Genomic DNA, 11,434 nt, shown 5'->3' with positions numbered 1-11,434 from the left:
GGGACACCTGGCTACCAAGATATGAGATATGAGAGGTAATGTGAGGGGTTCCTACAAAGGCTGGGGGATTATGGGACAAAGGTGTTGAAGGGAACAGTAGACAACAAATAAGGTCTGGGTCCAGCAGAGGGAGTACCCACGTGCATCTGCTGTGGGGTCAGCAGAGGTTTACAAGGTTCCCCAAGGATGGGATCCCACAATGAAGTGGGCATAAGTGGGTAAAAACATGAACACCTGAGTTCCGTGCAGGGCTCAGGATGCATAAGATAGTAAGCGGTGATCCTGATTTCCAAGAACCTCTCAAAAGTTTTTTTTCTATTTGGGGGCCACATCCAGCGGTACTAGAGCTTGTTTCTGGCTCTGAACTCAGGGATCATACCTGGAGGTCCTCCAGGGACCATATCTAGTGCTGAGGAATCCAACCCAGGTTATTTGTTTTACTGCATTGTTCCGGCCTCAACTCCAAAAGCTTTAAAGGACTTTAAAGTCTGTAGATCCTCAGAATATTCTAGGCTCCCTATTCCATTTGACACATAGTAAATCTACAAGGATCCGATCACACGGGATCCTAAAAAGGCCGGTCTATGGGGGTCCCGCGAGAATTTAAAGGGGACCAGAACTCTAGAGGGGCGTGTGGTGATCCCAAGACCCAGAATCTAGAGATCCTTGGATTCTAGGAAATGCTATTGATCTATGGCAATCTCATGTCTACAAGGAGACATGGTCTCCACGGGGGACAGGTAGGTATCTGGGGACCCTATAGTTTATATGGAAGGTGGCGGGACTCCCCTGACCCCATTCCTATAGGGATGTGGCTGTGTGCACCTCCAGGGATGCTGAGGCGGACTTGGAGCCAGGGTCTGACGTCCGCCGGGGACCTCGTCCCTCACCTGCTCCGGGCCGGAGAAGCCACCGCAGTCGCCAGAACCGAAGCCTCCGCGCGCCGGGTTCCCACTCCACCACCTACCTACTTTCCGAGTCCTGCAAGCCGCCCCAGATTCCACCATGGAGCCCAGCTCCACGCCTTCCGCCAGCCGCTCTAGCCCGCCGGCTGTCAAAGCTAGTGCCCGGGCGACTCGACTGCTCCCGCCGCCCCGCTCGAGCGTTCCCCGGCGCCACGCTGGCCACACGGGGCCGCTCTGGCCTGTCTTGGAGGGCTGGCGTTTCCGCATCTCTACTTCTCTCGTCAATTTCCCGGCCCCGCCCCCTGGCCCCGCCTCCAAGTAGGGACAGTTCAGGTCTCACCGCCCTGGCACCTCGCAGGTTGGCAAGTCTCCCCGGGTCCCCTGCAAACTGGCGAGGGGGACTCTCACCCCCATCCTGCCTCCTTAAATGGGGATCAGTGGAACTTTCAGCATGGCTCGTGCATCCATTTCTCCCCAGCACCCCTGCACTCCCCTTCCAAACACACACACAAACACACGTTCCACTGGGACTGGAAAGCAAAGAGCCTGGGCCTAGATTCTGGCGTACCTTACTTGTCCCAGTGCAGTGTAACCAGGGTGGGGAAAAAAAGCAAACACTTCTCTCTGGGCCTCAGTCTTCCCATCAGAACAATGGGGGACCTCTAACTGCAACTTTGACCCCTACTACCCGGGCTCTCTGGATAGTATGCATACATAGGTCAGGAAAATTTAAAGAAAAAATGTTTCCAGAAGTTGCTTCCAAAATGCATTCTGCAGATCACTTAGGTTCCCAGTGGCTGGGGCTTCGCGGCTGTCATTCCCTCCCCATCCGCACCCACACTCCCTCTTTAGGTGGGACAGGCGCTTAGCGGAAAGCACCTGCGACTGCAAGCCCCAACTCCTCCTCGAGGTGGGCATGGGGCTCCCCAGCCTCGGTCTTCCCACCTGTACAATGGGAGCGACCCATTTGTACAACACCTGGGACGTGCCTGAGATTCGGATGCATCAGCCGAGCAAGTCTGCGCTCTCCTCCCTGGCCCCTTGGACAGATGGGGAAACTGAGGCCAGGGAGGGGTGGCCGCTGGCTCCGGGGGGGGGGGCGCATGGAGGAGGCCCCTCCACTGTGGGCAGCGCCCTGGACCCTTCCCTTCTCCTCCTCCTCTCCCCAACTTCCCCCGGCGGCCGAGGGGCGGGAGGCCAGGCCGGGCGGGGCCTGGGCCGTACCTGGTGTCCGCGCGGGGAGGTGACCGGCGGGGCGCCCGAGGTCGGGCTCGGTGATCCCGGGCCCTGGGTCCCGGCTCCCGCTTCCTGGCTCTGGCGGGGCAGGAAGTTGGGGCGTTTTTCCGGAGGCCCCCGCTCGCCGCCCCTCCCCGCTTCCTGCCTGCGCCCCGAGCCCGCCCGGCACCTCCGCTTCCTTCCCCTTCTCGCCGGCCGCGCGCCCCGCCTTCGTCTTGCACCCCGGCCCCGCCCGGCTCCTCGCGGCTGTCTGTCCGTCCGTCCGTCTGTGTCCGTCCGTCCGTCCATCTTTCTGTCCGTCTGTCTGTCCATCCGTCCGCCTGTCCGTCCGGAAGCCTCTCGGTCGCTCAGGTGGCGAGGGCGCTGGCCCCGGTTCTCACCCCGACCCGGGGTCCCCGTCCCCGTCGCCACCCTGCTGGAACCGAGGGCGAGTCTCTGGGTTTGGGGCTCCCCAGGGCGCACTTCCCGGCGCCGGGCGAACCCCCGGGATTGATGCCCGTCTCGGCCGGTTTCCGCCTGGGGCCCCTCGCTCTGTCCCGGCAGCTGGTTTTCCGGCAGGGCCTGGCCCGTCGCGCGTCCCTGCTACCTCCCTTTCTCTGTCACTTTCCCCTCCGCCCTTGCATGCCGCTCCCCGGGTCTCTGGCTTCTCTGTCTCAGCCCAGCTGAGTCTCCTGGAGTCTCCAGGCGCCCCTTGGAAGCCCCTGCTGTCCTCTCTGTCCTCTGCTCTTTCCTTCCTTCCTTCCTTCCTTCCTTCCTTCCTTCCTTCCTTCCTTCCTTCCTTCCTTCCTTCCTTCCTTCCTTCCTTCCTCTCCTGTCTAGTCTCTGTCTCTCTTTGACTCCATGTCCCCCAGTGTCATTCCCCCCTTCTTGTCCCTTTCTCTAAGAAACACTGTCTAGCATTGCCCTGGATGGACCCCAATCCCCACGAGGGCTGCAAACCCCAAAATCTCAGAGCATAGGTGTAGTGCCCACTTTCCCACTGTAATCGTGGTTCAGTGCCAGCTGCCAGTGCCCTTTGAGTTTGTGCATATCAGTTTGGTCACCTTTCACCCCGCATCCTTCTTCTGGGTGTTTGTCCACACAGCCTCTGACTGTGGAGGCCTCTTCCATTCTGGGGTTTATTCCCAGTGGTCATTGATGTGCTGAGGATCAAACCCTGTGTGTGTGTGTGTGTGTGTGTGTGTGTTCTAAGCATGTGTGTGTGTGTGTTCTAAGCATGTGTCCCAGCCCTGTGAGCATCCCTCAGTCAGAGTGGAGCTTGCCCCAGCCCCACACTTCCCCCAAGGGACTTCCTGTGCAGTGGGGTGGAGAGGCAGACATGGCCACAAGGTGCTTGGTGTGGAAATTGGCAGGTTCTAGGGGTTGGACGCCTGGTCAAAGAGAAGAGGTTGGGAATGGATTCAATCTGAGAGGGGAGGGTTGAATTTCAGGATCCAGAAGAGGAGGCTGGAGGGGTGTGTGTGTGTGTGTGTGTGTGTGTGTGTGTGTGTGTGTGTGTGTGTGTGTGTGTGTGTGTGTGTGTGTGGACTAGGTCTGAGGGAGGAAGAGATGGGGATGGAGGGATGGACTCTGGGTCTGAGGGAGGGGGGCCTGGCTCTGAGTCAGGAGGGTGAGTGATCCATGAGATCCATGACTCCTGCCATGGTCGGCAGGGAGGAAGGATTTATTATCACTAAGTGGCCATGACACAGCAGGGGAGGTGACACTAAGGAGGCATCAACAATCAGCTCCCCTAGAGGCAGCGATTAAGGGCTCATTATGCAGGGAGGGGGAGAACCTGTGCGGGGCTGAGACCTGGTGAGTAGGAGGGAGAACAGTCTAGTCTAGCGGGTGGACCCAAAGGTGCAGTGGGCTTGGGACAGCTCCCCCTGTGGGGTCGGGGTGTGGAGGATGCTGGGGTTCAGGGCTTCTCCAGCTGCACATCTCCGATGTGGAGGTTGCCCACGTCCTGGTAGGTGGCCTGGAGGCCCCGGGAGATGTCCTCGTACATGGAGCAGTCATCAAGATTCAGGCCCTGGAGAGGACACGGGGAGGTGCACCTCAGTACTCTGATACTGGGAGGCAGTGCCCCTCCTCTAGCCCATGCCCTAATACAGAATTCCTTCCCCTGGCCCCACCATCACTCACCTCATAGAGATTTTCATCTTCATAGTCATCCTGGACCTCCACCCCGAACTTCAGGTTCTGCCATCGTTTCTGTGTGTGTGTGGGGGGGGGGATGGGAGCATCAGTGAAGGGTCCAAGAGAAAGGAAGAGAGGTTGTTTTCAGACATTTTGGGGACAGGAGTTGGTCCACACCCAACAGTGCTCAGGGCTTTCTCCTGGCTCTGCTCTCAGGGGTCACTCCTGGCACACTTGGGGGGCAATATGGGATGCTGAGGATTGAGAACAGGTCTGCCACATGCAAGGCAAGTGCCCTCTCCACTGTGCTATCTCTGACACGTTTTCAGGACACCAGGAGGTATTTTCTGTGTTTTTTTTTTTTGGGGGGGGGAGGGCAAGTGACAGGTCTCTGATCCAGCTAATGTACCCTCCACTGTCAATACAGTGTCCCTGTGAGGGTCAGAATGATAGGATTGCTTTCCTCGTACGAGGTTGACCTGAGTTTGATCCCTACCATCCCATATAGTACCTGAGCAGACCCAGGAATAAGCCTTGAACACTGCCAGGTTTGACCCCAAAACTAGAAAACAGTGTCCCAGGAACCCCAATCACCATCCATAGCAGGACTCGGGCCCCCTTCTTCCTTGGCTTCACTATATTTTGGGGGGGTTTCACTATATTTGGAGGGCAATATCATCCCTAGGAAGCTGAGTGAGACCCTAAGGGAGGATTAGACTGATTCCCCCCTTACACACACACACACACACACACACACACACACACACACACACACACACACACACACACACACGGAGACTAAAGACAATGCCGGGGCCGGGAAGGTGGCGCTAGAGGTAAGGTGTCTGCCTTGCAGGCGCTGGCGTAGGACCGCGGTTTGATCCCCCGGTGTCCCATATGGTCCCCCCAAGCCAGGGGCGATTTCTGAGCGCATAGCCAGGAGTAAAAAAAAAAAAAAAAAGACAATGCCAAAAGACCCTTCCAAGGGGCACAGTGGTTAAAGCAATTGCCTTGTACGTGGCTGACCCAGGTTCAATCCTGCCATCTGGTCTCCAGGAATAATTCATTAGCACAGATCCAGGAGTAATCCCTGAGCATTGTTGAGTGTAACCAAAAAACCAAAAACAAAAATAAACAACTTTAAAGGGGCCAGAGCAATAGCACACCACGAACCCAAGCTTGATCCCTGGCATCCCCTGAGACTGCCAGGAGTGATTCTTGAGTGCAGAGCCAGGAATAAGTCCTGAGCACTGCTTGGTGTAGCCCCAAAACAAAACAAAACAATAAGAGAAAGTACAGTGGGTAGAGCAGATAGGGCACGGAGCCCTGCCAGGACTGGTTCTTGAGCCCCATCAGGAGTTATTCCTGAGCAAAGAGCCATGAGTAAGTCCTGGACACCTCTGGGTGTGGCCCCCAAATAAACAAAAACAAAAACAAGAGGCAGCGGGAAGTCAGTCAGTTGCTTTGAAACTCTGGTTTTATCCCTGCAATGCTTAGGGTCCTCCCAAAAGCACCAACAGGGGTCACTCCTGAGCTGCTCGGGCATGAAGCCAGCCAGTCCAAGTCAATCAGTAAGTAGTATAAAAACTTAGGGTGCTGATACTTAGGTGATAGCACAGCAGGGGGGCACTTGCTGCATTTGGCCCATCCGGGTTAGATCCCTGACATTTCATATGGTCCCCGAATACCCTGCAGGAGTGATTGTTGAGGGCAGAGCCAGGAGTAACTCCTGACCACCACCAGGAAAGGAGTGACTCCTGAGCACTGCTGTGTGTGGCCCAAAAACAAAGGGCTGGAGAGATAGCACAGCCGTAGGGCGTTTGCTTGCACAGGGCCAACCCGGGACGGTCCTAGGCATCCCATATAGTCCCCGAGCCTGCCAGGGGTGATTTCTGAGTAAAGAGCCTGAGTAACCCCTGAGCACTGCTGGATGCAGCCAAAACAAAAACAAAAACTAAAAGAACAGAAAACAGGGCCAGAGCCATAGCAAGCACAGTGGTTAAGGCTCTTGTCTGGCATGCAGCCAACCCTGGTTCTATCCATAGCATCCCATATGGTCCCTGAGCACGACCAGGAGTGATTCCTGAGTGCAGAGCTAGGAATAACTCCTCAGCACCACCGGGTGTGACCCCAAAACCAAAAACTAAAACAGAAAACCTTTTCTTGCGCTCCCTCCTGCAGGCCCCAGTACCTTCGCATCTTACCCTAAACAGCAGCAGCGTTCCAGGCACCACAGCGCAGAAGAGCAGAATGACGCCCTCAGCGGTGAGGATGTTGTTCTTGGTGCCTTCCCCCATGTCCAGGAAGGGCCTGGGGATCGGTTCTGCAAAGAGGGGTGTGTGCTCAGAGTCCCGGGGTACCTCTGTGTGCCAGCCCGCCCTGTCCCACCCCACCCTGCCCAGCAGTCTTGCCCATATGCACACTAACCGCGCACACGCAGGTAGGTGCCACAGGAGCGCCGATTCTTGCCCCCGTCTGTCACCCTGCAGTGATACACGCCTTGGTGTTCCTTATTCACATTCCTGATGATGAGCTCGCCCTTGGGTCCTAGCTTGTGGGCCCCGATGCTGGAGAGGGCATGGAGGTTGCGCCACCAGGTGATGTTGGGGTTACTGCCGTTGTTTGGACACTCGAGTCGGGCCATGTCGCCCACACTCACAGTCAGGGAGGGCTTGCCGGGGTCCACCCAAAGCGCCCCACAGCCTGGGCCTGCAGAAAGATGGCGGTCAGAGAGACATGGTCAGCACAGGCCCCCAGCTGCAGCCCTGTGGGTGTCCCTGAAGGTACAAGGGAGAGGGAAGGTGACCCCTGCGGAAAGTGAGATCTCCAGCTCCCCTGGGGACCACAGACTCCTCCTGGAGATGGAGCGAGGGGTCCAGGGATGCCGATATAGCCTTGGGGTCCTCCACTTTCCCTGGCAGCCAGTGCCATCTCCTGCCAACCTCTCTCTGGGCCTTGGACCTCCTTGCTTTCCTCCTGCTAGGGTCCAGGCCCTGCACTTTGTCTGCTCCAGTTTTCTCTTTTTTTTGGGGGGGGGGTCACACCCTATGGTGCTCAGGGGTTACTCCTGGCTCTGTGCTCAGAAGTCACTCCTGGAAGTCTTGGGGGACCATATGGGATGCTGGGAATTGAACCTGGGTTTGTCCTGGGTCAGCCACATGCAAGGCAAATGTCCTACCACTGTGCTATTTTTCCGGCCCCCAAAAAGTTGGTGTTTCTTTTTTCTTTGCCTTTTTTTGGGTAGGGGCTACACCTGGCTTAGGGCTTCCTCCTGGCTCTGTGCTCAGGGATCTGTCCTGGCGGCTCTCAGGAGGCAAAATGTGACACCAAGGATAGAAATAGAACCCAGGTCATCTGGAAGAACCCAGCCACTTGCAACACAAGTGTCCTACCCACTGTACTATGTCTTCGGCCCCCTATAGATCCAGTTTGGGGACCACTTTTTGGAGGCCCTCTTGGCATTTAATCTTGCATCTTGGGCACAGAACCCATTTCCCCTGTAGGTTCTGTACCTTCCTTCCTTCCTTCCTTCCTTCCTTCCTTCCTTCCTTCCTTCCTTCCTTCCTTCCTTCCTTCCTTCCTTCCTCCCTCCCTTCCTCCCTCCCTTCTTTCCTTCCTTCCTCCTTCCCTCCCTCCCTCCCTCCCTCCCTCCCTCCCTTCCTCCCTCTCTTCCTCCCTTCCTCCCTCCCTTCCTCCCTCTCTTCCTCCCTTCCTCTCTTCCCTCCCTCCCTCTCTTCTTCCCTTCCTCTCTTCCCTCCCTCCCTCCTTTCCTTCCTTCCTTCCTTCCTCCCTTCCTCCCTCCCTCCCTCCCTCCCTCCCTCCCTCCCTCCCTCCCTCCCTCCCTCCCTCCCTTCCTTCCTTCCTTCCTTCCTTCCTTCCTTCCTTCCTTCCTTCCTTCCTTCCTTCCTTCCTTCCTTCCTTCCTTCCTTCCTTCCACCGCACCCAGCAGCACTCAGAGGTTACTCCTGGCTCTGTGTTCAGAAGTCACTCTTGGTAGGCTCCGGGAACCATATGGGATGACAGGGATAGAACCGGGGTCTGACTTGGGTCAGCTGCATGCAAGACAAATACCCTACCACTGTGCTATCTCTCCAGCTCCCGTTTTTTATGGAGGTAAGGTGTTTGCCTTTCATGCCGGAGGTCATCGGTTTGAATCCCGGTGTCCCATATGGTCCCCCGAGCCTGCCTGGAGCGATTTCTGAGCGTGGAGCCAGGAATAACCCCTGAGCACTGCCAGGTGTGACCCCCCAAAATTTTTTTTTAATTTTGGGGCCGGAGAGATAGCATGGAGGTAAGGCATTTGCCTTTCATGCAGAAGATCATTGGTTCAAATCCTGGCATCCCATATGGTCCCCCGAGCCTGCCTGGAGCGATTTCTGAGCATGGAGCCAGTAGTAACCCCTGAGCGCTGCTGGGTGTGACCCAAAAACCAACCAACCAACCAACCAACCAAACAAACAAACAAACAAACAAAATTAATTTTATTACATTTGGGGGGTTGGGCCACACCTGGCAGAGCTCAGGGGTTACTCCTGGCTCTGTGCTCAGAAATTGCTCCTGGCAGTCTCAGGGAGCCATATGGGATGCTGGGGATCAAACCTGGGTCAGTCCTGGGTTGGCTGTGTGCAATGCCCTACCACTGTGCTATTGCTCTGGTCCATTTATCCTTGTTGTATTGACAGTATAACAGAAGTCCAGGAGGATAGCTCTTCTGCCTGGCATCTCCAAGGCAGCAGGAATGGAGACTTCCACTGAGGGTCTCCTGTGCCTCTCTGTCATCTTTGGGCCTGTCTGTTGTCACCCAGACCTGTCCCTTATTCTCTGTCACTCTTCTGCATTCACCTGGGGTCTGAACTAGTTCTGGTTGTTGAGCTGGGTTGGGGGCTAAAGCAGGGCCTCAGAAGGTGAGCAGAAACCCCAGATCTCAGTAGAAGGGGAGGAAAAAGGATGTTTTGGGTTGTTGTTTTTTTGTTTTTTTGCTTTTTGGGCCACACCCAGTCATGCTCAGGGGTTACTCCTGGCATTACTCAGAAATTGCTCCCGGCTTGGGGACCATATGGGACGCCAGGGATCAAACCGAGGTCAGTCCTGGGTCAACCGTGTGCAAGGCAAATGCCTTACCGCTGCGCTATCATTCCGGCCCCGAGGAAAAAGGATGGACAGAGGAAGCAATATTAGGAGACCAGGGCTCCCGTCCCTGCTCCTTATGCAGCTTTGGGTGTCCCCATCTCCACACTCACCCCCAGATGGGGGCCAGCTGGTTGGTCCTGGGAATATTGATAGCCCCCTGTTGCCCTCCCTGCTTTCAAGCAGAGGAGAAAGTCCCTGCACCCCGAAGCTGAGCCCTACCCCCAAGTCCCCTTCCGTCCCCACCTCTTGAAGCCACTCAAGGGTGACCAGAGTTCCTTATTTTGACCTGTGGGGGTGATGGGTGGATGAGTCTGGACCATACACCCCTTCAGCCTCCCAGAGCCCTCTCCGGCTTCGCAGACATGTCTCTAGATTTTTCTACCCCCCATGGGTTCCTCGGTACCTCTTAGAGCCCTTCCCTCTGCCCGGGTCCTCTCCCCAGTTTCTGGGGTTCCCAGTACCTCCTTTTCTCTCTGCCCACCCCATTGCCCAGCCCATTGCCCAGCCTTTTGGCTACATACCCAGGTCAGCGGCAAAGATCCAGAGAAGGAAGATGGTGGCAGTAGAGGACTGGAGAAGTTGGCGACACCCCAGCATCTTTGGGAGGTGGGTCGGTCAGTCTGTGTGGCAGCAGTCCTGGAGTAACAGAACCCGCTGGGGATCCACTGGTGCCCAAACCCCGCCCCACTTCCTGCTCAGCCCTAGCGGAGATGGGCTCCGCTGGTCTCCCCACAGGGCCTGGGTAGGCCGTGCCTGAGGGAAACCACGGCACCTGCACTACCACATTACCCCAGAGAGGCTTGGGAGTGGGGTCAAGGGGCCCCTGTCGGTGCTGGCCCATCTGGAAACCTGAGGCAGCTCGGATTGGGGGTGCCTGGTGCCAGTGTCAGGGGGTGATTCTATTTATTTATGTTTTTTTTTGTTTGTTTTTGGTTTTTGGGCCACACCCGGTGACGCTCAGGGGCTACTCCTGGCTATGCGCTCAGAAGTCGCTCCTGGCTTGGGGGACCATATGGGACGCCGGGGGATCGAACCGCGGTCCGTCCTAGGCTAGCGCAGGTAAAGCAGGCACCTTACCTTTAGCGCCACCGCCCGGCCCCTATTTATGTTTTTGGTTTTGGGGCCACACCCAGCAGTGTTCAGGGGTTACTCCTGGCTGTCTGCTCAGAAATAGCTCCTGGCAGGCATGTGGGACCATATGGGACACCAGGATTCGAACCAACCACCTTTGGTCCAGGATTGGCTGCTTGCAAGGCAAACGCCACTGTGCTATCTCTCCAGGCCCAGGGGGTGACTCTAAACTTGGACACTGTCTCTCATGGACCTTGGAAAAATTTGGTCCTATTTCTAAGCCACTGATACCTCACTTTGTTTGTTTGTTTGGTAGGTTTTTGGTTTTTGGGTCACACCCGGCAGTGCTCAGGGGTTACTCCTGGCTCTATTCTCAGAAATCGCTCCTGGCAGGCTCGGGGGACCATATGGGATGCCGGGATTCGAACCACCAACCTTCTGCATGAAAGGCAAACACCTGGGCCACTAGAGATAGCACAGCGGCGTTTGCCTTGCAAGCAGCCGATCCAGGACCAAAGGTGGTTGGTTTGAATCCCGGTGTCCCATATGGTCCCCCATGCCTGCCAGGAGCTATTTCTGAGCAGACAGCCAGGAGTAACCCCTGAGCAACGCCGGGTATGGCCCAAAAACCGAAAGGCAAACACCTTACCTCCATGCTATCTCTCTGGCCCCCAATACCTCACTTCTGGGGGTTTTGAGGGGCTGGGCATTCTGGCACTGGAGGATGCATAAGGGTTTCTTGTGAGGGTTTGTGGGGGCCGGAGTCAGTCCCACTGTGATGAGGCAGTGACTTCCCTCGCAGCACTGCCCCCTTCCTTTTGTTGTTGCAGTGTTGAAGGGTGTGGGGTGTGTGGCATGCATATTTGGTTGTGGTGCTTGCCGGGAGATGGTAAACTTCAGTTATGGGGGGCCACGTGTGTTACTAGGGGGCCACACATCTTTAAATTACAGCGTTTGGTCATGAGACAGTG

General features: G+C 56.4%; 1 protein-coding gene across 1 annotated transcript; it reads right to left on the bottom strand.

The window, feature by feature from the left end:
* Positions 1–4,041: 4,041 nt before the first annotated feature.
* CD79A (CD79a molecule) lies at positions 4,042–9,989 on the bottom strand. The gene is made up of 5 exons (XM_049787214.1): positions 9,914–9,989; positions 6,690–6,971; positions 6,467–6,585; positions 4,269–4,337; positions 4,042–4,155 (listed from the first exon to the last, which is right to left on the bottom strand). Exons 1-5 carry the CDS (start codon positions 9,987–9,989, stop codon positions 4,042–4,044), a joined length of 660 nt encoding a protein of 219 aa, XP_049643171.1.
* Positions 9,990–11,434: the final 1,445 nt, after the last annotated feature.

Source organism: Suncus etruscus, chromosome 14 (assembly GCF_024139225.1).
Source record: "Suncus etruscus isolate mSunEtr1 chromosome 14, mSunEtr1.pri.cur, whole genome shotgun sequence".
Classification (NCBI taxonomy): Eukaryota; Metazoa; Chordata; class Mammalia; order Eulipotyphla; family Soricidae; genus Suncus; species Suncus etruscus.
The sequence above is the reverse complement of the archived record's forward strand: the minus strand, read 5'-3'. Positions and strand labels throughout refer to the sequence as shown.